This window comes from Rhipicephalus sanguineus, chromosome 10, assembly GCF_013339695.2.
Source record: "Rhipicephalus sanguineus isolate Rsan-2018 chromosome 10, BIME_Rsan_1.4, whole genome shotgun sequence".
Taxonomy (NCBI): domain Eukaryota; kingdom Metazoa; phylum Arthropoda; class Arachnida; order Ixodida; family Ixodidae; genus Rhipicephalus; species Rhipicephalus sanguineus.
Genome location: NC_051185.1, coordinates 12630385 through 12655493, shown reverse-complemented (window position 1 = coordinate 12655493; position 25109 = coordinate 12630385). Strand labels below are relative to the sequence as shown.

General features: G+C 45.5%; 1 protein-coding gene across 23 annotated transcripts in view; it reads right to left on the bottom strand.

Annotated features, from left to right (window-relative positions):
* Nucleotides 1–23388, bottom strand: part of LOC119407057 (complement C3) — a 171286-nt gene extending 147898 nt beyond the window's left edge. For 4 of the 23 annotated variants that reach the window (XM_049419668.1, XM_049419683.1, XM_049419669.1 and 1 more), the window contains exons 1-11: nt 22283–23378; nt 12330–12490; nt 8447–8647; nt 7622–7692; nt 6720–6863; nt 4912–4954; nt 4696–4780; nt 3919–4021; nt 2111–2353; nt 1038–1214; nt 69–197 (exon numbers count right to left, since the gene is read on the bottom strand). In XM_049419668.1, the coding sequence (XP_049275625.1) occupies nt 69–197; nt 1038–1214; nt 2111–2353; nt 3919–4021; nt 4696–4780; nt 4912–4954; nt 6720–6863; nt 7622–7692; nt 8447–8647; nt 12330–12490; nt 22283–22362 (1437 nt within the window). In that variant the 5' untranslated portion in view covers nt 22363–23378. Of the gene's footprint in view, nt 1–68; nt 198–1037; nt 1215–2110; nt 2354–3918; nt 4022–4695; nt 4781–4911; nt 4955–6719; nt 6864–7621; nt 7693–8446; nt 8648–12329; nt 12491–22282 lie in introns of all 23 variants that reach the window. The other 19 variants (XM_049419676.1, XM_049419678.1, XM_049419671.1 and 16 more) reach the window with 10 other exon arrangements.
* Nucleotides 23389–25109: the final 1721 nt, after the last annotated feature.

Sequence of the window (25109 nt, the reverse complement as noted above, 5' to 3'; positions counted from 1 at the left end):
AAAAATCTGAACATTAATATACAATAAGAAACCATAAAAGAATTGATATAAAAAAACTAAGACCGCACCTTGAACGATTTTCGTGTATCCATCCGATTCAGTGCCACGAAGGCGTGCACGGGTGAATTGAACGCCTGAACGGCAATGTTTCCTTCAGACTGCTGGTGAGGCTTGTACTGCAGGTCTCGTGTTTGGACCTGTAGAAGTACAGTGTAAAAATATTTGCTGGCAAGATAGATAGACGACAATGTTTTAATGATAACCCCGGAGAGGTTAGACTGGCTCATCGCCTAGCTTGGTACTCCAGGTGTCGGGTGTTCACTATGGTATACACAATGATCACATATACACACGAGTAACACGTACAGTCACGTACACAGATATACACCATAAAATTTATTTATGGTGTGTAATCCACAAGAACCCCAATAGCTTTTTCTGTAATGCGAATCGCACAGGCGCTGCTTTGCCACGGGCCGAGGAGGTGCCGCAGCTCCAAGCTCAAACCGCGTTGCAAATGAAGTGATGCTTTCATAATCTGTCGCTCTGCGTCACAACAGGTACAACCACATAGAATGTGTCTTAAGTCCTCCCAAATATTACATGTGGCGCACATAGGAGAGCGCGACTGTTTCATCTTGTACTTAAGTGAGTTTGTATAGGCAGCGTAGAGCCTGAGCCTGTGAATGCATGTTTCATATTGCCTGGTTAATCCTTCGCAGACCTGTTCAGACTAGTAATAGGCAAATATCGAGAGTGGCCTGAAATCAGGGCAAAATCCTCAAATGCGCTGGAACAACGAAATTTTATTTTAGCTGATGCCGATATCTCAGCAGAAGCCACTAGTGTCTGGCGACAAGTTTACGTGAAAGCTGTTCGGCAGCCCCATCTCAGGCTTCTGGGAGTGGTATTGAGCCCATGCATACAAAACAATAGGCACAGAATGCCATACGGTCTAAAGTGTCTCTTCTTTAGCACTTGCAAAGTATTTCCGTGACTTCTTTCGTGCTCTAGATTGATAAATCAACTGCCATTACCTTGGCCTTTATGGTAGCGTGGTTCCGTCCAGTCTGCACCAGAAAGGCCGCCCTTCCCAAGGCGTCTGTGACAGATATCGTAGGCTCAACGGGGACATCCAGTTCCTGGTCGTCCAGGACAGTGATGGCGCAAGGGATGCCAACAGCCGGCTTGCCAGTCAGGGTAGTCACGTCAGCCTACAGGAAACAATTAAAGCGTGAGGCAGCGCAACATCCAAGGATATGCAAGGGCTCCATAACCTGAACTCCCATCAACTCCTATTAAAAAACAGAACTGTCGAAGGATGCAAACTATAACGAAACGATGTTCACGCGAGAGTCGCGCGTTTCCCGTCTTTCGCCTCTACCAGTTTAGCGGGCGCCTTGATTTTACACTCTGCAGAAATGAAATATTATTATTCAGATTATTATTACAGAGTAGGACCAGTAAGTTTTGTATTTGTGACTTGAAGGTAAGTTTCGTCGAAAATTTGACCCCTATTGAATTCCAGAACTACGCTGTCCGAACCCATGTCCAAAGACTAGAAGTATGTAGAAATAACAATAATGCTAAGATGGGGAGAGACACTTTATTAGGAGGCAGAGTGGTTGGTCTGAGCTAGTGTGCTCTAGCCAGCTACTCTGCATTGGGGAAAAGGAAAAGGGAGAAAGAGAGATGAAGGGTGGTGATGAGAAGAGGAAGAAGCGATGCGTATATACAATAGCCCCGTAACATAGTGGTTTCGGTATACAGTCTGGAGTCCAGGACTCAGATCTGTCGCAGTGCTGTATTGCAGGGCCACTGTAGCGTGGTTGGCGCTATGGTGTTTAGACCTAGTTCTAAATCTAAGACTTTTTTAGGAACTGTAAAAATTAGGCGCGAATAAACTGAAGAGAAATACAAGGAGCAGACGAGAATAAGCGTTAAGACGTTTACGGCCCCCTATGTCATAATGCCAGACCAAGATGTCAAACGAACTATAGACCCACAGGTAGCCCTTCTTGAGCTTTGCTTGCATGAGTGTCTTACAGAAGTCGTAGCACATAGAGCGAAGACAGCGCCTGTCATGCAAGGGATTGAAAGTTGTGCATACCACGATGACCGTCATGGTGCCAGGCTTGAAGTCCTTGGGCGTGTGCCGGAAGCCGACCAGGTACGGTGACGTCGCAAACACGGCGGAGTCGTCGGCGGCCGTGACGCGCTTGCTGGTTGCCTTGTCGAGCACTTCGGCCTCCACGACGAGCCGGTTGCCGTGCACCAGAGGAGTCCACCGTTTGCGCTGAGGCATCCTGAACTGGGTGGTCGCTATACGGAACATTGCTTCTCCGTGAACGAGCTGCGTTCAGTTAAAATTACGCAAATTAAGGAGGGAAGTTACTATGTCAAGGATGACATCAGATGACACGTCCATAAACTGTCGTGAAGGAATACATGATATAGCCACCGTAGGAGTGCGCAGGGCTCCCCAATAGAGGGGGCCAAGCTTTCATTGCAGCGCCCCTCCACTAGTATGGTCGAGTCCGAAAGAAAACGAGCTAAGCAACGAATGCAAAGATGAATATGAAGCGATGACGTGCTCCTCCCGAAGGCCTGCCATTGGTTCCCGGCTTTCCAGGGGTAAAAGTAGGAAATAGCTCTGTTAATGCAACATCAGGGGGCCTCGGTGGTTATTATCGTCAAAATACATGCGTAGCCATAACCCCGCGCATTCAAGTATGACGCGAGAAGTCCTACTGACTAATTGTATGGGGCAGAATTGGCGCTTCCCTTTAAATGATTAGCGGTGAAAGGGGGCTGAGCAAACGCCAGGCCCCCTTTCCGGGCAAACGCCTATGATAACCACTAAGATACAGCTGCTTCGAAGTTCCACTCTGCAGAACCGAATACGCAACTAAACAAATTAAATACCTGATACGTACTTTTCTATATCAACATCTGTAAGTTCTAATTGTGCAAAAGAACAAATGTGAACGTCTCTTTTTAAACGTGTTGAATCATATTTGCTGTCCTGCATACCTGCATACCTGCATAGTATAAGCAAGACCTCAAGCATCATGTGGTTTACGATATTTGTAAAAAAAATTTTTGGAATGAATTCGTTTCTGTGTGCCATAAGCTGTGTCTGTCTTATAACAAGCTTTTTTTTTCGTACAATGCATCCGCTTTTTATTACATAATTCTTAATATATGTTCGCGCAACTGTTGAACGGTGTTTGGGTGGTAGAGCAATCGTCAGGAAGTCTAATCTGCCTTTAGTCGTACTTTCCCATGATATGTAACACGTTGAAAATAATAAATGAAAAGGCAAGCATAAACATATGGGTGTTGATGGTTAAGATTTACAGCCATCCTAATGTAGTACACGACAACAATAACGTGTGTCGTCTAATGTTCTAAGCTTTTCTTGAGCAATAAGGACAGAATATCCAAACAGGTGCCCGTTAGACAAGAATAACGCTGAAGCCAAGCACACAACACGCAGCGTGCTTGTCTCCTACGGTCGTTCTTTGCGCCATGGGCTGCGATTCACCGGCCGTGTTTGACGAACTAGCATCGATTTTTATTTCAAACAGGTTGTAAGTAACGATATAGAAACATGTGATTCAGATCATGTGCAACATTTAATGAAACTAATAAATTTGCTCCGTAAGTGTGAAGAATCGAATGCCTACTTTGGAGGCTTCGAAGTTTTTGAATGGAGGCTAAATAATGCCTTTGCCTCTATGAATCAACTAGTTTCATGAGCTCTTCTTAAGCAAGAACTTAAATCAAAGCACGCCAGCATTTGTGCTGCATTTTGCCGTCTACTAGAACCCGTTAGCAGCCTGCTGCAGAAAGCAAAACACACCTTCGGATGTCTACGTAAAATCTCTCTGTATGAAGACAACCTTGTTCCCTTACCTCTTTGAAGTCTGTCGAGCCAATTTCCCGGTCTGTGCCACCTTCATTCCTTATCTTGAAGCGAAAATTTGCCGAACCTTCAACCGGCTTTCCGTAGACGTATCTTTGAGAAAAAAAGGAAGAAAACTTTGCTGAAACACACTCATAAAAAAATTCGGCAGATCCCACTCACTGTGGGAAACGATGTAATGCGAAGCAGCCAGCAGAGCTGCATACATCGCCTTGGTTGTCTTTGAGGCAAACGAAGTCATTCATGTCATGACATGTAGTTCACATATATTGCATCTTTGTGATACATTCATGCATGTACAATCTGGTATCATCATCATCATCTTCTTCTTCATCATCATCATCATCAGCCTGTCTACGCTCACTGCTGGACAAAGGCCTCTCCCATGTTCCGCCAATCAACCCGGTCCTGTGCTTTCTGCTGCCACGTTATACCTACAAACTTCTTAATCTCATCTGGTATATACCATAGATAGATACGCTCAAACTCAGAGAAGTTAGCTAAGAAATGCTTATCATTTAGAAAGTGAAATGATTAGTTGGAGAAACATATTTTTTGTATTTATTGAAGTGTAGTCGTTAACTAGAAAAACTGTTTAGAAGTTCAGCTCAGACGCTAAACACGTCGTGTGTCCTTTATTTTTTCGTTCTGTGCTGTGTTTTTGTTTACTTGGCGCAACTTTCAAGATGAACGTGTATTTAACTCGCGGACTCATACACGTATTTATGACGCAGCTTCCGGGCATACGGCCAACTATCAGCACTCACTTGGCCTCAACCTTGCCTTCCACGTATTCTTGCTCCGTTAGGATGACGCTTGGAGTGGTAAGCTTGACCGAGAAGGTGGGCAACACTAGTGGCACGAGAGAAAAAAGGCAAAACTCATTCGATTCAACTTGACGTACGCATAACCTGCGAGTCCCAAGTTTCATCATAGAATCGTGGACACTACGAAGTAAGAACTTCAGGAATTATTTAACGTACCATATTCTTGAACCTCGAAAGTGATCTCGGTTTGTTGGGTGAACTGAAAAAAAAATAAGGAGAAGGGTTTTGTGTCATCGTCAGCTTTATTCTTGAAGCATCCGACAAAGATTTATAACAGGTATAGAGGTCCATTTCTTTGCGTAGTGTTTTTCAACATTAATTGTGGTGTAGGGTTATCCTATTAATAATTATACTGGGCTGTAGTTTTGTTACAAAGCATCGATTTTAATGCGATTTGCACCAAAACATTCAGTGAGGAAGAAAAGTTAATGGCCCGCGGCGTTTTTCTTGTGCAATGCCGAAAAAAAATAAATAAGAAATAACCAAAACCGTGAAATGCTACACAAGGAGGGATGGCTTGTGCCTATAAAACATTGTTACAAACTCTGATTGCCTTGCGGCATACCAAACGTTACTAGTAAATCTTTGCCATGGCAGATAACGTGTTCCGTAGAGTCGATTCGAGTTATACTCGTTGGCGAAACGTTCAACTGTTTTGACTTCAATGTTATACAGTCCCTCTTCTACGGAATTTCGCGGAATGTAACAGTTTTCGTTATTTCTTATTTATTCTTCGTATTCGGTGCTGCACATTAAAACACGGGATGGGTCATTAAATTTTTATTCTTCTTAAATCTTCTACCGCAAACCGCAATAAAATAGGATTAGGTCTAACAATACGACAATCCAATGAAATGGGTCAGTTCTAAATGATTCACACAGTAGTAATAACAATAATAATCAGAAGAAGACTGCCACCTGTGATTTAGAGGTAAATGCGAGAGCAACGCGTTGGTTAGCGTTTCATTTATTTCTAGTACCTTTTATTACCTTACAGCCAATCGTAGCCAAAAGTTGGCCAATATTAGCAAACATTACCGAACGGTGCCGGTGTTAAGTGGTTAAATACGGTAGGGTTCACAAAAACTCTCATGACCTTTCGCTTTTTTCACACCAACTTCGAGGGCGTTAATAACAAGAAGAAGAGTCAGCACAAATGGACATTTATTGCCACGGCCGTTACATAAAAAAATTATTTTCTTTATGTAGCGGCCGTGGTACTGCGCAACCGTGTCACAAATTACAGCTGCGCGCCTTTTGATATAATTAAAGCGCATGGAGAGAGACAGAGAGAGAGAGAGAGAAAAGCAAAGCACAGGCAGGGAGGTTACCCAGTTTGTGCCCGGTTTGCAACCATAAACGGGGAAGGGGGAAAGGGAGAAAAAGTATAAAGAAAGCAGGGCGGAAAGGCAAAATAAGTGATACCCGCACACACATATCAGCGTGCACCGCGCACACCCAGACAGTCAAAACCGTGAAATATTTGAGATAAGAAGCGCACAGAAATTTAAATAAAGTAATATATCGAGCAAAGCTATGTTTTCTTCTCCATTTTTGTTTTTGTTTTTGTTATCTGCTCTTTTTCTGCACGATATAAGCTCGTTCGGTATAATTTGGCATGGAAACTTTGGTTGAATATATACACGTTGAATATATACATGTTGCAAAACAATACCAAACAAACACGTTACAAAACAATGTTGAATATATACATATGTACAAAACGTGTAGAATACGTACATGAGTTTTACGGAGCAGACTAAACTGTGTGCATCGATATCCCGTTAAATATGTGCCCTTGAAATACAGCGCTAATTTTTTAGCCCAAGGAGAAGCGAAGGATATCGCGACCGGAAGTCGGGTGTCGATGGCACGACGAGGCAGCCCGCGAGGCTTCTAATACATGCGGGTATCATTTGAAAAATAAAGAATATAAATGAGAAAAATACACCAGTCTCACGTACGTATGATCCGTAAGTGACGACGGCCTTCCACTGGCCGAGGATCGGCGATTCCGGGAAAGTGTACGAATGGCTGAACATCCCCGTCGCCGAGGCGTTGTCCTTCGCGCTAAGCACCGTCTGGTACGTGACGATGTCCTGAGGGTTCTGCAGAAAAAGAAAATACGTTGCACCGGGAGAGCAGTTGTCAGCTGCATCTCTATGGACAATCGCATTGCACGCGTGTAGTTGCCAAAACAAATTCAGTCGACTACGGATATTGAATAGCAGGGGAAAAAGCAGATACGGTGATTTTCTTGACGTAATTATACGTTTAACACGGCTGAACGTTTCTAACTTCCTCAAGGAATCATTCGCAGATGTGAGAGGTGAACTGCGGCGTGTTGATAACAAACAAAACAGTATGAAAAGTGTTTAGGCGGTAATAAAAAAACGACTATGCGCATAGTTTGCTTTGTTTGAGTAGCCAATGCATTTCTTTCCTTTTTTTTTAACAGCACTTGGTCGGATTGGCCGCGCAGGGTTTTCTGAGTTCATACGCCAGAAAACGTTATGAGTGGCCGTTTTCTAGAGGTCACATAACGAGCTGGCCGGTTGACGCGGTCTACAAATTAGGCACTAGATCTAGAAACCTTGACAATTTAGTCCACACATGACATGAATTTCTTTCTTTGTTCTTTCTTTGTTATCTATCTATCTATCTATCTATCTATCTATCTATCTATCTATCTATCTATCTATCTATCTATCTATCTATCTATCTATCTATCTATCTATCTATCTATCTATCTATCTATCTATCTATCTATCTATCTATCTATCTATCTATATTGCTCTCAGAGGTGGTGCAGCAGAAAAGACCCTTAGTGCGTGCGCAAAAACAAAAAAGTCAAACTTAGACATACCTTGATCTCAAGCTTCAGTTCACCGATGGAGGGCACAAGGTCTTCCCCGACGGCTACCATTCGAAAATGAACTGCAGGGAAAATACTTGCACTGGTCATTCGAGTTGAGGCACTTGAACGATGGCACTTCAGGAATAACGAAAGTGGCTAGTGCTTGGACAATTGCCGCATATGTATGCCTGGCTAGCCATGCCTGATGCAACAACTACATCATCACCACCGACAACAACACGTGTGTGCGGCGATACTAAATTCTGGATATGAATCGCATCGAATGGTGACTGTTTAAAGCGTATTTCATACAGGAGTCCAGCGTTAGCAGTTGTTAAAAGTTATCCTTGTTCGGACATAACGTAATAAGTGCGCTCATTTGAGTCTAAACTGATTTACTGTTAGCTTTGCGTTCTTTTAACCAACATCTGTGTTTTTTTAAGGCAAAAGCTTTAAATACCTCATCAAACACGAAAAGTGACCGCCAACGTCAACACGAGTGATGTAATAGATCATCATTGCGCGATGACGCCTCATTATGACGTCATCATGCCGTCACAGGTCGCCATAATCGTGACGGCGTGATGACGTTATCAAATGCCATCGTCGCTTGCTCAAAAGTGAGCCGATCGCGAAGACACTGCAAAACCACGTTATGGTCAAAAAAGTTTTCAAAGGGGATGGGAGGGGGGGGTGGAATCAATAGTCGCCTGTGAAAAAAAAAAAAGGTGGCTTTCGCGTTCGAGTCGTCTTAGGCGAAGGCATAAGGGAATACGTGACTTTTTCTTATGAGCTGGGCTGTGTTCACTATAGGCGGCATTCTGTTGCCCTCACCGGTCTGCTTGGGCGTGTAGATGGGCTTATCGCTCTGCAGCAGCAGGTATCCGCTCTTGTCGCTGATGAGTAGCCGGGCCTCCTTCTTGTATAGAGCGTAGCACTCGACCACCAGAGACACGTAGCGTCGCTGGCCAGAACGAATCTCGTCGGCGCTCAGCTTCTGAGGGTCGATCGGCATGCGCACTATCCGGGACTCACCTGCATCGTAAAGTGTACACTTGAATGCAAAATCATTCTTTCCTGACCTCTAGCAAATGGCCTCGCGAAATGTCGCGAGATATGTCTTACCATCTCCTTAATTTTTTGCATGCTTTTCAATAGCCCCCTAACTAGAAAATAACATCAAAACTTTCTTTCTATACCTGCAAGATCTCGGGATGGAAAGAGATATGGCGTCGTGATGACGTCACGACTAGCGAAAGTTTATGAGGTCGTCATGACGTCATCGTGACGTCACTATGACGTCATCGTGACTTCACATGACGGGACCGATACGACGTCATCACATGACGTCGTCACTTGATCAAACGCGGGCCGATCACCGAGGCAGTGCAAAGCCAGGTTAGCTTGCACAGGGCACGCAGGGCGGCAAGCTAACCCTTTGAACCTTTTCTTCATGAAACCCTTTGAACCCTTTCCTTCGTGAAAGCTTAACTGACGCAAGTTGCGATTTTTTTTTCGCTATTGACTGCCTGCCTTTCTGTTTAAATATTTCACATTTTTACATTATGCTTTCAGTCGTTAAGCTTGCGTAGTGTACATTCTGCTAGCACCGTGTCTTGTTTGAGACGGCCATCATGGGTCGCCATACATAAATCATCGGATTTGCTATTGGAAATATCGTTCACTAAAAAAAAAAACTTGTATGCTATACGCACAGTCCACGGCCATAGTCACCAGGGCCATGGCACCACCCGTGCCGTGTAGTGGCTGCGTCGTTTACGGCTGAGCAGCTTCCGTCATTGGTACCACAGTTCGCAAAGGTGTTAATGTGGCTACAACAATTTGCATAATCTCGATGTTTGCTAAATCTAAACATTGCCCAAAATAACATGTATATGTAGCGTCCCCCTGATTGATCTATCGCCATTACCATCATTTCGAAGGAACACTTTATCACGTAGGAGATATAAGGAGGTAAAACTATAGGAGGGAGCGTCGCACAGCACGATTTAAGTAGAAAAATATATAATCATCAGCCGAACACGGGATGGTCACGTGTTCAGCCGATGCTTCATGAAGGCTTCACGGAGCGTTCGCTTAGCAAAGCTGGATGCGTGACGACATGCCTTTTCCTAGTTGATTTCTTCAACCAAGATGTAGCAGCGTACCGCCAAAACTACACACAGTGTTATAAGGGGCAGTCGTCGAAGATTACACAAAGTTCAGACACAAAGTGTGGCTAGGGCATAACGCTCCAATCTTTGTACACGTAGCCCTATTTAATCTACCTCTATAGATGTGCTGGCTGCCGCCTATAAGTTCTTCTTGACTACACTCATACCTAAATATCCTAAATGTATATCAAGGTGAACTGCTTATAGTCATCAGGGTTTCTAACAAACTACGTCACTATAATGCACCAATCACGCTACTCATACTACTGCGTACAATGTGGCCTCGGATTGCTGACGGCATGTTCGAGAGAAGCAAGACGTTATCTTCGGGCGTCCGTCAACTATGACGGGTCTGTTTCCACACCACACTGCGCCTTTGACGCGAGTGCGTCACAAGAGCTTCTCGTGACCCTTACGCCGGCGCAGTCTGAAATGTCGCCACCCCAAAAGAACTTCCTTTCAATAACGAGACGTCTCAAATTTCCGTGTCCATCGTGTTGTCTCGGGGATTGCTCAGCGCCCAACGGAAAAACACATGCCACGGAACACGAGAAAGTCAGACCAACACATTCGAAATTCCGAAGGCTGGCTCACTCGAAGCAAGACGTAACCTTAACTGGCACAGCCACAGAGTTTCCCACAATACACAATAGAGTTAACTGTAGCGCTGTGATCGTTGAGACACCATGAAAATGATGGATAGTACATGGGTTTGCATAGTCTCCGTGCTTGCGGCTTCGAACATACTTGTGGCTTTGTTTATTCCTGTGTTTATGGCTTTTGTGTCGGGTAAAAGAATGGCTCATTGTGAATCTCGCGAGCTTATATTGAAATTGATGAGGCTAAAAGTGTCAAAGGGGTGAAGTTGGACTGCAGAACTTTTGCTAAACTTCGTCTTGCGACAGAGCGGCTGCAGGCCACACGAAGCCACCTAAAGAACGAAGCTTAGGCAAATCCATGTACTAACCATCATGCTGGCTGAAGCGCAATGCGTTGCAGATCCCATAGACACTAGTGCCAGATTTTCCTCTACTGTACCATGAAAATCTCTGGGCTCAGCCACAGTGGCTTATGTTCATACTATCAAAGACCATCGTAGTTTTTGCTTAACGCGATGACGTCATGGCGTGTGTTTGTTTGTTTGTTTCTTTCTTTGTTTGTTTGTTTGTTTGTTTGTTTGTTTGTTTGTTTGTTTGTTTGTTTGTTTGTTTGTTTGTTTGTTTGTTCTTCGTTTCAATCCTATCGGTGATTGCAATGTCAGGGGAAGACGGATTCTATATATGTGCTCAGCCGCCGTGGCTTATTTTCATATTCTCAGATACCATCATAGCTTTTTGCTTAACACGATGACGTCACGGCGTTTGTTTTTTTCCCGTTGGGATCGCCCCGGTCATTTCGAATGCCAGAGGCAAACAGTTTCCACTAAAGCGTATCAACCGGTATCGTATTTCGAGGACCACGTCAACGAGATCGCCGAACCTGCTACGTCACAAAACCTAATCACGTGACTTGCGCAACCGCGTGCAACGCCCTTGGACAAGCAGAGTCGAACCATCACGGAAGCTCTTCCAGCTGCTGCATCGCTCAGCGAACACGTGGTTTAGCGCACGGAGCTTATCTCGAAATCGGCAGCGGTTGGGCATCGAGTTTCGAAGACTTCCCAGCTCGTTCTATCTCGTTCAGAGACCGTCTCTGACTGCTGATAAGGGCTCCTCTAGTGACCCACATGAACCTGCTCGAAACACCCATCTTTTAGCAAAACTGCGCTGCTTAACAAAACACGTTGCGGCGTTAGTTGGTTATACATTCGCGCTTAAAATACAGCAGCGCTACCTTTTGACGTCTCTGTCTTGTCCTCGTCAAAAAGTAGCGATGCAATATTTTAAGTAAGAGTGCGCTGCTTAAGAAGCAAAATGCATAGTTATTTAAAATATCATGGTATTTCTGGCGCGTCGCTAACCGTATAATACTCAATATCAATATGTATTTTACACAAGTTAATTTGATACTTTAAAACTACACCTGAGTATCATGGCACTTTACTTATAGTTATAGCATCCTTCACTCCAAGAAAACAAGGAGAGCCCTAACTTTGACCTTTTTTTTTTTCATAGTCCTGACATGCCACGTATAAGAGTCTCTTTGAAGAGACTCGTGATCTCTTTTTGTAGATGACATGCACTCTCGTCGGAGAGTCATGTGACCCAAAACAGAGTTAACATGTCTCATTAAAGAGAATCATATACGTCATACACAAAGTATATCAACAAGGACCGCACATACATGTAGAAGACCTCCACTCCAGACCAACATGCACGGCTTACGACGTATGCAATTAATATGCAAAAGCAAAGCGGGTGAAGAGAAGGGCGGGAGAGCGGGAGGAAGCGAGGGAGGGTGTAAGAAAGCGTAGCTTGTTCGTTCGTATGTCGAGCCTTCGGCAGCAATATTGCCACCGCAGCAAACTGACTTTTTCTGACGGAAGTTCGAAACAACCGCGGCTACTACACAGGTTGACGCGGTATCTCCGCACGTCATCTTACCTGTGCCGAGGCTGATGGTGTCTCGGAAGAGGGTGTGTATTCGTGCTGGATGATCCTGTAGCGTTAACGTGACCTCCCTCGGTGGTCCCTGGTTGAAGACCACGACAGTTTCCTCGGCCCCCAGCCGCACAACGTTGGGTGCCGTGACAATGCAACTGTGCCTGCAAAGTAATTTATATTTTTGTTATACCGGTGTCGCACGCGGTCGCTTCCGATCGCTATCGGGTCTGATCCGGATCGAATTTCGTAATCGCGATTGGCTCCTTTACGCAAGCTGCAGAAGGCAACCAATCGCTGTTGAGAAATTTGATCCCGATTGGGCTTAATCGCGACAAGCAATGCACCATGTGACACGGGCACACCTCAATGTTTACATAGCCTTTAAAAGCTTTTCGAGACAGTACCCTAACAACGGTTTTGTCAGCTTTAAATGCATTATGTTGCGAGTTTACCGAAGAATGATAATTTCTTTCAATTCATAGGGTAGCAATTCGGCATTGTGGGTAACGCATGGAAAGAATCTTTAGCGCATAAGCAACACAAGGACGAAAAAGGATCGAAAGAGTTTCTGAGTTTCTGACTTGTATATATGATATTCTTTTTATTATTGGCTGCAAATTTAATTAAGAACTTAATGGCAGAGACTTTCTTAAGGCTATGTTCGCTGTACGGTGCCTACATATTAATATTTCCTTTTCAAAAAGAGCAACCTCATCAAATTGCGTTTCGTACAACCCAGTTAAAGTTCCTTAAGGCGAAAGCCTTAGATGTCTCATCAAACACGAAAAGCGACCGTCATCGGCGGCGTCAACTCTCGAGTGATGCAAAATATCATCATGTTATGACGCCATTCCATGGCGTCATCATGACGTCACAGGCCGCCAAAAGTTGCGACTTCATCATGACGTCAACGTGACGTCACAGGTGACATCAAATGACACCATCGCTTGTTCACATGTGGGGCGATGATGGAGGCACGGCAAAACCACGTGAGGTGCAGAAAGCTTTCAATTCCTTCAATCCCTGAGCAAATCTTTCGGGCGGGATCAATACATAATCGAACGAGAAGAAAAAAAGAAAAAGACTTTTTCCTTCTAGTGGTCTTATGCAAATGCCCAAGGGACCGTGTAACTTAAGTTTACTATCACCATGCAATGCGGAGTCTTAGAATTCTTCCGGCAAAGCGTCATGGTGAATAAGCGTTTACTGTTCGCGGACTGACGCTCAGTCACTTCACGCTCTATTTGCTCTTCGCAGACCCGAAACGTCCCCGGATACCGGAATGACCTCACCGGCGCATTCGATTGCACCGCTTCTTTTGTGCGACGTCACTGACGTAGACGCACTCACACACTTCCTCGTAGAAGCCTCAAGACTGGCTCGATTGGTACAGCGCACCCCAAAAATAATTCACGATTGCCAAAGCACTGTATCAGAGTGAAAATCCTAAATTGCCCGTCATTAGGTGAGTCGGTCATGAAACATCAGGACACAAGAAGATAGATCGGATGCGAAGACGGATCACAGGTCGGGCAACATGAGTCACACCATCGACAACTAGGAAGCCAATTCTGCAAGTTTATTCCGTGTCCCCTTGACTGGACTTTACGTCAACTTTGGCGTTGTTATATAAATGAACACTGGCGAACCTAGGATAAGGGGCGGCGAGCTTCAACTCCGCCCCCCTCATACATATGCACGCACGAACGTGCATAAAGGCTGGTAGAACACCCCACGAAAAAAACTTCTGGCTACACCTCTCTGACTGGCGTTTACGTGTGGTGTTATTTGTCAATATTTTCGGTGCCCATATGACTACATTTCATGTGAAATCTTTAGTGTATGTGGCTGGACTGTACTTTTGTGTCGTCTTTAGTATTGTTATGTGAATGGACTTCTCAGTCCAACCATATCGGAATTTCTATTTTATAAAAAAATGTCGCACACACCTTCCTTTTATCATTTCATTCACGAACACCTCAACTTCGAGTAGCGCGCCAGACATGTCACCAAGCAGATCGGCAGTAGTGAACCGATCTCTGTCTCTCTCTCTCTCCTCAATTGGTTAATAATAATAATAATAATAATAATATCTAGGGTTTTTCGTCCCAAAACCACGATTGGACTCTGACGCACGCTGTAGCGGAGGGCTCCGGAGATTTTTACCATCTGGTGTTCTTTAAGGTGCACTGACATCGCACAGTACACGGGCCTGTAGCACTTCGCCCCAATTGAAAGGCGACCGCAGGGGCCGGGATCGAACCCGCAACCTTCCGGTCAGCAGCCGAGCACCATAACCGCTACACCACCGCGGCGGACTCTCAATTTGCTTGTTATTCGATTCTAAACACCACTAACAAAACGAAAGGATTGGCGATACTATATAGTTCTTTGCCTTCCTATTCTCAATGTTTCTTACACCTTGGTTTTTCTACCTTCCATGCTTCCTTTTCCTTTTTATTTATTTTTACCTCCTTCCTCAACCCCACGTGGTTTGCTAGGACACGTGCAGTAAGCGCACGGGCACCCCGACAACCCAGAAATAACAACCTTCGAAGAAGGAAGCGCTATTAGGATGTCGCTTGTGCCTGAATTCACTACGCATACGCATTCTGGGGCACGTGCTGCTTGTAGCCAGGGTAGATTGCGACCTCAGATACTCGCTGAGTCCACGCGCCGAGGAAACTGCTTTCTCAAAACGTTCCTTACTGCTCTGAGGCAACCAGCACTTTAACGGTGTCCGGCAAATTACCCTATCTCGAACAGCAAAGTAAAGGTGGGGGCCATCAGATGGAAACACGCTGTAAGATAAAAACTGCACAAACAGAGGTAAAGTGCATCGGCTGAAAATGAAACGCGCTGACTGCGCTCTTTATGAACAGTTAACTTGTTGTTATTAGATATAACATGGTATTTATATTTCTTTTCTTTTCTTTTCTTTTCTTTTCTTTGTCTTAGATTTTCTCTAGCATTTGGTTTCTGTATTGTCGTGGCTTGAACTGTGGACACGAAGCTTCAACAAAAGAGTGCATGTGAACTTTCCAATGAAAAGGTGCAAAGTGAATTTTCATCAATGAACTTTTCATTGCCATGTTTTCTTTATTTGTTTAGTTTTCTTAGTTCTTTATTATTATAGCTTTATTTTATTTTTATTATATTTTTAGGCAGACCGTTGAGAACTGAAGAAGCCGAGGCGCCCCACTGCAACACATGCAAAACAGAACAGATTAGTGAAGAATGCAAAGATGAAATGAATTGTCACAAAACGTGGATTTAATGAAGAAGCATCGCTATGATCTCTGCTCGGTTCCTACGCAGTACAACTTATCACATCATACGTAGACCAACAAGATCTTTAGCTTGCCGCCTCATCGCGTGGTGATCCAACTGCCGTCTACAATGAGGCTTGTCTGACGAATGATCGGCTACGTGACGCAGAAGACCATTGAGAATGACTGGAGCACGCGCTACACTTACGATTCGCAGAAGGAGCCATTCGCGACGGCCGGTGATGGACACGCGCGACACCCGAGAACGCGCAGACTCACGCGCCTTCTCGTAAACAGGAGCACACTCAGCTCGCTATTCAAGTGTCACCGCTATTGAAATGGTACGGTGACGACAAATAATGTGATTAGGAAAATAGAAAATGTCAAGTGCAGGGGGTGGGGGGTGAGGAGACAGAGACCAACATACTTCCGTGAAACATTTAGCAAACAATCACTGCTATACATAATCTCGCAATCTTAATTTTGTGAATAGATGGCCGTCATTAAGTAACTTGCTCCACACCAACCTTCTCACCTCTCTCTCTTCATAGCTTGTCGTGGATAACAAGTTGACTGCTCATTTTGCGGGTTATACTGTGAGGTTACGCTTGAACTACGTTTCTTCAAACGTAATAATGGTAATCACTGTTGTTATTACTATTGCTTCGCACTATAAAAGCTGAGGCCAGGTGGCGTGACCAAAATGTCAAACAGGTTATTGTGTGGTGAGGCTATCACAACCTGTAAAGTCGTTTTCGCCTCAGGGCGCACGCGCGTCCGTCGTATTAGTCGTGGTTAGCTTAAAGAGCCGCCCAGCGGGAGGTGGCGCTGTGCTCGCGCAGTGACTGTGTCCTGAAGTGTCTCGTGTTCGTTTGTTCCATCAGCGCGGCTCATCTCGAGACTCCACAATTGCAAGCTGTATTTTTCCTTGTCTTAATTGCCATATGCTACACTGGAAGGAGGATGAGAGAATAAGAATTATAATAATAATATGTGGTGTTTTACGCCCCAAAACCACGATATGATTATGAGGGGCGATATAGTGGAGGGCTTCGGAAATTTTGACCATCTCGTGTTCTTTAATGTGCAAGTAAATCTAAGTGCACGGGCCTCTAGCATTTCACTTCCATCGAATTGCGGCCACCGCGGCCAGGATTCGATCCCGTGACCTTCGTGTCAGCACCTGAGCACCATAACCACTAGACCACTGTCGCGAATGAGGATGAGAGAATAGAACGACCAAAGAATATCATAAGGTTCCCTCAATACATGCTCACACACGCACGGATAGCGTTCGTTGCGAAGGAGTCAACGTAAGATCGATATGGTACAAGAAGATGCGGTGTTGGTAGTGAACGGGATTGTTCGCAATGGATCTATTCTAAGTGACCCAAATATGATCTCTCTTCGAATATGGCGTGTAGTAAACCATGGTCGCAAAGATTAACAAACGCCCCTTTGCGCCTCCGGCGCACAAACAAATGCATACACACAAGGACCTCAGTTTGATGCATAGCAACAACTCTCCTATGTGCATGAGCACAATGTGGCCGTTGTAAGACAAAATGCCAAGATACAGAACTCGCCCAGTACATCGACGCATAAGGCTTGGAAAACGCTATTACAGTTTTTTTTTTTATTGTTGCGACAAAGGGGAGAGCTTGTCAGAAGCATTATTCACATGGAATCTATAAATGACCGGTAACACCATCGCTATTCTGCGCACCGAATTTATGAATGTCAGCATCGATCCGCAACTTAAAAGCGAGAAAAAAAGAACCAAAAATTTAACTAACCCGTTGCACCGCAAATAAGCCTCACGTAGAAAAACAACTAAAGCTGCATTTGCGAGGCTCCGGTCAGTTTCGTTATACAAACGCAACACTCGTGACAACCTTGCGACTGGTACCCGCGATGTGTGATAAGCATCGCGCGCACACTCGTCCGCTCCTCTCGTAAGCAGACATCCTAAATGCGCGATCTCCAACTGTTACAGCGGGTATGTGGGATCCATTGACGTCAAAGTCAAGCGATGTCTGAAGCGCGAGCGCAGGATTACACGCCGATTGAAATACGGTGTGCGTGCGTGCGTGCGTGTGTGTGCGTGCGTGCGTGTGTGTGTGTGTGTGTGTGTGTGTGTGTGTGTGTGTGTGTGTGTGTGTGTGTGTGTGTGTGTGTGTGTGTGTGTGTGTGTGTGTGTGTGTGTGTGTGTAGATGAGAGTAAGTATGTGCGTATGTGAGCGAGTGAGTATTGAGAGTGCGTATGTGTGTATGTTAGTGAGTAGTGAGAGCGAGTATGTGAGTGAGCGTGTGCGTGTACGTGAGTGAGTGAGTGAGTGAGTGAGTGAGTGAGTGAGTGAGTGAGTGAGTGAGTGAGTGAGTGAGTGAGTGAGTGAGTGAGTGAGTGAGTGAGTGAGTGAGTGTACGTGATTGAGTGAGTGTACGTGATTGAGTGAGTGTACGTGACTGAGTGAGTGGGACTCTTGCCCTTCGCGCGACGCGAATGCGACGAGCAGTCTCTAACGAAGACACGTGCGTCTGCGCGGCTTTGATACCGGCACGCAGGGAGCCAAGTAAAGAACGCATTCCACCTCAGTCGCTTTCCGGTCTTGCGCAAGGCCTGTACTGCAAATTACGTGGCAGCCGCTGCCTTCTTCACCGCCGCCAGGAAAGGGCGTTTTCCCATCCGTTTTTCAACGTTTTTCGCGAAGGGGCGCGCCTCTGCGAAGAGCGATGGTCTCTTGAGATAGCAGTAGAACAGGCCACCAATCGATGCTGCAGAACGTGGCTTTGCTGTTGACCACGGTGACTAAATGGTCCTCTATACACCTAATATATTGCACTATCTGCGCGCTATTGTTTTTTCTTTGGGACGGATGATACTGAAATGTTATCTGGACAGTGCAACAAAACATAGGCACACGAAGCAACGAAGGTGACCAGACAAGCGCTCTGTTGCGCAATGTAGTGGGCGATATAGACCACTACATCTGATCCTGCAAGCGCTTTTGGCCTGAAAGGAGGGGGCTCACAGACAACGGCAAAAAAAAAAATGAGGGTTTCCCCGCGAGAGCTGCGCACAGACTGCGTTTTAGAAAAATGCGCAGATGGTTCGCAAGGAAATGCCCGGAATTATTTTAACTTTTTTTGCGAGAGTCCGGCTTAAGTGACACTTGGTAAATCATATTTAAGGGGAAATTTAAGAGACGCTCGAACGGACTAATTGCCGGCCAGGTCTGCCAGCCTAACCCCGCCTGTAGCAGCATCAACACCAACATCACTGTGAGTTAACAAAAGTTGAATGTAGTAAATCTGTTGCGCGAATGAGGAGCTCTCGTACTACTCGGACAATATTCGTCGATAAGCTCTGCGGGCAAATATTTGCCATAGTCGCAAACACCACGACCCATTATTACAGGGCTCACTGTGAAGTAAGAAAACGTTTCATTAGTTCGTCTTGGTAGATCCAGCGACGCCATTTCGTTATCCACAGGTGCAGTATGCTTTCGCGTAAGCCGAGAACAAAAGCGAGGGGAAGGTACAGTCGCACGCACTATGTCTCGCAACATGGAAGCGCATGGCCTCACGAGCTCAAAGATAAGGACGACTTCAACTTGCCCTTATTACCACAACTAAATGATATTTGCTTGTTTGGTGTCGTCCCCAAATAGCGAAAGGCGTTTAGTTGCGAAGATAAGGGCTAGTGGAAACCACGGCTGAGCCTGAGCTGGTGAAGGCATGCGCTCTCGTGTTGCAAGTCATATTGAGCGCGACTGTACGTGCGTGCACTTGCGTGGCCGCAGTCTTGATTGAAAAATAAACGTCTTGCATGACTCCTGCTCGCGCGTAGCGTGCGGTCGTTTTGCGAAATGCCCCGAAGTACCGGTCATCGTAGACGTCGTCCTTGTACGCGTAGTGTCCCCACCCTACGAGCGCGGTGTCCATGAATGAGTGTTCTGCTTTCTCAAGTCTCGTTCAAGGAGGAGAAAAGAAGGGGGAGGGCGAAGATTCATTCGCTTCGACGCACGAACCGGTGCATACGCAACGCGGCGACTTCCTCGTCGACTAATCTCAGCTGTCTCTAGCTCTGCCTGTGCAACAAAACGCGCGTTGTTAAGGGCGACGTTACGCGAAAGCAAATTAGTGGCTGCCACTGAAACACAGATGCTTTCTGTATTTCTTTCCTTAAAGAAATAGAAAAATCATGTCTTCGTCATGTCTTGCTTAAAGTACTAGATATAGCCAGGAAACTTGGCATTTTTCGTTCAGTTTCTTGGTTATAGCTTTCATTTTAGCCTGGACCTTTTTACGAGTTTAGAGGCCTTCCTCGCTAGATATCGTATTTGCTCGCACACTGTCTGCGCTGGCTGCTAGCTAATGTCGCTTAGTCTTGGCTAAATTAGCGCTAATTATGGCTATATAATTAGTGCTTGCTACTGCTGGCAGTGTTGGCTATCTGCTGTTATAATAGCGACATCGTCTTCATGAAATCTCAATTTATTGATTGAATTGTCTACTAACGTTGATATTATTTTAAGAGAAAGCGAGTATTTTATTAAGTGCAAGCTTAGAGGTGGGTGTGAGCTTAGTTTTGACAAGAGACATAGCGTAGGGGAACGCGAGTTAAATGCAGCGTAAAGAAAAGTCCTGAAGATGAGAGCAGAAGTTGTTTCTTCTGTAGCAAAGTTAAACGGGTAAGCCTATAGTGAAAGTCGAGCACTGAGGCCATCTTCGTGGCAGTTTTTGTTGGCAGCCATTCGAACATCACACCGAGAGCCAGGCTCAGGCCAAGGTCTCAAGCGAAACGCTTGTGGAGAATGTTCGCCGTTGAAGTTCGGCAAATTATCTGCCACTGATTGTCTGTGTAAAGTAGATATATATTTGCATGCCCACGTCTGCTGAAGGACTTCTCGAGTGAGCGCTCCGATAGAGAGAAAAAAAAAGCGTACAGCATTACACCTTCGCGCAGACTGCGCAAAAAAACACTTTGGAGTCACATACGCAAAGGGAGGAAGAAAACAGGAGCAACAAGGCAGGGGGGGGGGGGTTAACCAGACACATGCCTGGTTTTCTACCCTACGCTGGGGGATGGGAAATGGAAGCATAAAGATGAGAAAGAGAGAAGGGAAATGAAAGAAGGAAATTATCAATAAATATGCGCTGACGCCTACGTGGCTGTGGCACTATACAATAGCCAAAGGCGTTTACATACAACGTAAAGGTCTTAACACAACACATATAGGGTAAGACGAAGCGTTTTACACATAATTCGCTTTAAAGAACAAGCTTTGAACTCAGGATTAGCAAAACACTGTAATTTCACTTCAACAAACCGTGTAGGCTGCATACTGAGCTACTTGTAGAACCACTCGTAATTACATTGTCAGGCAGCACAATTCTATTCTGTGGTATAGTACGAAGGCAACAGCTGTACCACCGTAGTCGATTCCCGATAGTCATCGAGGAACCAGTCGTTCTCCGTGACTCGCATATATTTAAGAGAAGAAGGATGCCTCGCTTCATTTTTGTTGTTGTTGAGCCACAAACGTATCACGTCTTCACACTCCTTACGAAAGCCAAGTACGCCGATGCCCCACGGCGACTCGTTTCAGGGTTATCTCAAACACTGATTACCGCGTGTAGCTCAGTAGTCTTATCTCACGCTTTAATAACAAAAGAAAAAAAAAGAGGAATCCGCCATTCTCGTGCACCGTGCGCGTATGTTTAATCCAGCTTGAGAGTGCGCTGAATTTCGTTCAAAATGTGTCGCCATTTCATAAGAAGATCGTGATGAAACATGATAGATTTTCTTCGCATAATCTACGCATTCTATTTACAACCTTGAACACTTGCTGCCTCGCCACTTACGCACCCAAACCCTAGCGCGCAAGAAGGAAAAGCAGTGTGAAGGCCATGCAGTCGCTCACTGCCGACAACGGCCGACTGCCACTTTCTTTTTTGCGATAGGTTGTACGTGTAGTGAAACCATGTAGGTACGTGCAACACTTCCACAGCATATACATATATGTGCAAATGAAAGTTACCCCGTTTTCCTCTGCTCATTTATTGGGTTCAACGGTAATCACATCTCTGCTTCCAACAGGTCATATAGAATGTGTTTACCAGAAATGGGAGCGACGTAGTGTACCACGTACTCCGTTATGGAAGAGTGATAAGCCATCCCGACAATTCGTTATTCGTTGGAGTCCAACGGTTCACGTAGGATTGCTTGTTTAGGAAAAATTGTCGACGATTTAGAATACTATGTACTTTACTATGAGAGAGGAGTAAGCCCTGTACACTGCAACGGAGGATTGGCTGCGGTGCATCACAGACGTACAAGGCCATTGATAGAACCCATACGATCGTTGAAAAAGCTACGTGTAACTGTGCTTCGGTCTGGGCATGTTTGCAACTGGTATATCACTAGGCAAAGTAATTAAACCTATGCAAGTGTTTCTTCGTCATTCTGAATTCGAAATAGCAAGCGTAAATCAAAGTACGCTCGTTACATAGGCGTAACGCAATATTTCCACCAATACGTCACGTTCTTTTGTGAAAGCGTTTGGTACCGACATTAGGAAATGAAAAAAATTTACTAACTGTAGTAGTGAGAACACCGGTTGCCACTTATTCGCATTACATCTTCAGATAAGCGCGAGTTAAGAAGTCAAGGGTACTTACGCTCCAGTCGCACAGGTGGCCACGCATATACAAAAGATCCAACATAGTCCTCGGGAGCTAAATAACTCCATCTTTGGCATTGTCCAACGAGCACAGTCACAAGACCACAGTTGATGAAGCCACTTCGGGGCAGGTGCAGTTGCCAGGCGGCGATGCTGCAGTTTCTCGGCCCTCCGAGAGCTGGCGATGCTACGTCTACGTCGAAGGAGTTCGTTACGAAAGTAGCCGGCACCCCTCGCGTCTTGAGCTTATCTCCTGGGGTTTCGTCTTTCACGGAGAGCGCGAACTGGGCGGTGATTTTCTGCTGTGGGACTGGAGGCCTTCTTGCCGTTCCTTGTCTTTGGTGGAATCTCTCTACTTTCGACGGTCGGACGACTACACGATAAATTAACGGTTGAATGAGACAAACTTAATATCAAATATTTGGTCAGGTACTTCGTCTCTCGTTAGAATGTTCTCGTAGAAGCTTGAATAAATCACTTCCACTCACTCTAATGCAGTGCGGTTCACTTTAGAGTTGCAGTCATGATACATGGGTATTCCGTTGTGAACCGCTCATATGGAGGCAACGCAAAGACTGGCGTCCAAAGAGGTGGAGCGTTGAGAGACGTCCGAGGTTGAAGACGTAAACACTGTCCGGCAGCGGGCCCGTTCCTTTAAGTACACGCACACCACACACACACGCGCGCGCACGCACACAGGCACACACACAGTGAAGAACTAGCGTCCACTAGGGTCCGGGACAGAAAGAGACGGCGCTTTGCGAGCGGTCTAGCGTTGAAGACATAAGCAAGGATTCCACAGCGTGCGTTTCTGTTAGCACAGACAAACACACAGACGCTCACGTTTTCTTTACAGAGGTCAACCTCTGTCGGACTTCCTCGAGAAGAGGAGGCGGGTGGCAGTTCCAAGGACGACTCTGAACCAGGAAGCTGGGAACCTCGAGCACACTGTTCAGTCCGAGACACTGTCAATGAACAACAGTCTTCGTCTCCTGGTAGTCACCGGCGGCATCGCTGTGAAGAAGCGGACAAGAAAACCAGGAGGAGGAGTCAAAAGGAAGGCACGGGTCTTTCACTTTCTCACAGAGTACTCGATCTTAGCGTGGACATGCAGGTCTCTTCGCTCGTGCATTAAAAAAACATTTAAAAAAAGCAGAACCATGGGTGGCAAAATAGCTTTGCCTGTTTGATACACACGCGCACGCGGGGAGTTGTTTGGGAGCGACTAAAAAGCCAGAAGCCAGTCTCTCTCGACGTGGCCTGCCTGCGATCCGAGGAAAAGGACTAATCTCTCTCGCGGCCCTTTCCACTTTTGCGGCGTGGTGATGGCGACGGTGAGAGGACAAGTCGAAAAAGTGCCGCCGACAGGGCACAGGGTGTGAGGGAGCCTAGGAGAGGAGGATCGCGAGAAAGGGAAGAACGGACGGACCTCTACAACTTGACCCTTTCTTGAGGGGCCCTCACTACTGGCCACGCCAGCCCGCTCTTTGGTGCTTGTTTTATCGTTTTTGATTTCTCGCCCATACGAGCAGCAGGGGCCGGACGGGCGCTTTGGCGTGCGCTGCGGTTTCTGCAACTTGCGTACACCCGTCGACGCCTCGACCCAGGCCAAATTACCGAGCGCACTGGCAATCGTTATTTACCGCGTCGCTGGAGAAACCGGGGTGCCCCGGAGTGCGCTCTTCTTATAAACACGCTAGAATGTTTCTCTTCGTTAGGTCTGTTAATTTCCATTTCTTGTGTAAAGGAGGCAGGGCGTAAGCGCAGTATGAAAAGGCTACTCACTCAGAATGTATAAGAAAGTAACAACGAGTCAAACAAAAGGGACGTGTCTATCAATCTTGTTTGCCATTTCATTGGCTGATACCGCGCGCACGAACAGTACTGGCCTTAAGTAGCGAAGCTAGAAGCTTTTTTCGGTGGGGGGAGGGGGGGGGGGGGGGGGGGGTTGATGAGAGATTCAGTTTTACGTTATGTATTTTCGGGCGTGCATTTGTATGTGTTCGTGTATATATACAGACGAAAAATAAAAAAATTCGGGTCCCTTGGATACGCCGGTGCTGGAATTTTTGCACGCTGAAGGGCTGCATTCTTTTCCCTACTATGCCACATATCAGTCCTGCTTGTAATCAAAAAAGATGTATCATCTATCGAAATTATGAAGCTACCACTCTTATGGTTTCAATAATGATTCCGAAATTTAATTAATGTAATGCACTATCTCTAAAACATGAGATATCTATGTCAATAAGCACCCGGCTTATAAAGTACGAATCGTAAGAGGTGGGAAAGATGTTACGTGGTCACTTGGCCTGATGGAGCTAGCTACGGCATATCGTATGGGATGGTTCGAGACCGTATTCAATATGTTATAACAACATTCGTTTAAAGGCGTGGCCATTCCTTGGTGCTTTGCGTGGATGCTAAATAGAAAAAGTGGACCAGTTCAAAAGGATCTTATGAACGTAAGCAGTTAAAAGAGTTGTTAAACGAAACAGAATACGGTCAAATGAACTTACAGCCAATGCACGAGCTTTTCTCATTGTCAAGCCCTTTCAGCAGAAAGCGGCACAAAACACATCGTCTTGTAGGTGAGATACGAGAATAATTAACGCTTGCTTAACATAGACAAGTTCAGCAGGGTTTTGCGCACTTCTTCAAGACAAGTTTACACTTTGGGACGACCCTGTTTCAAACTATAAGAAGAAAATTTTTATGGAGATCCGGCGCACTGCGAGAATCTTGAGTATCGAGAAAGATTTGTCGCGCAAGGCAGGTGGTGAAGTGAAACACGACATTCCGGTTGTGTGCGCGCTTCCCATCTG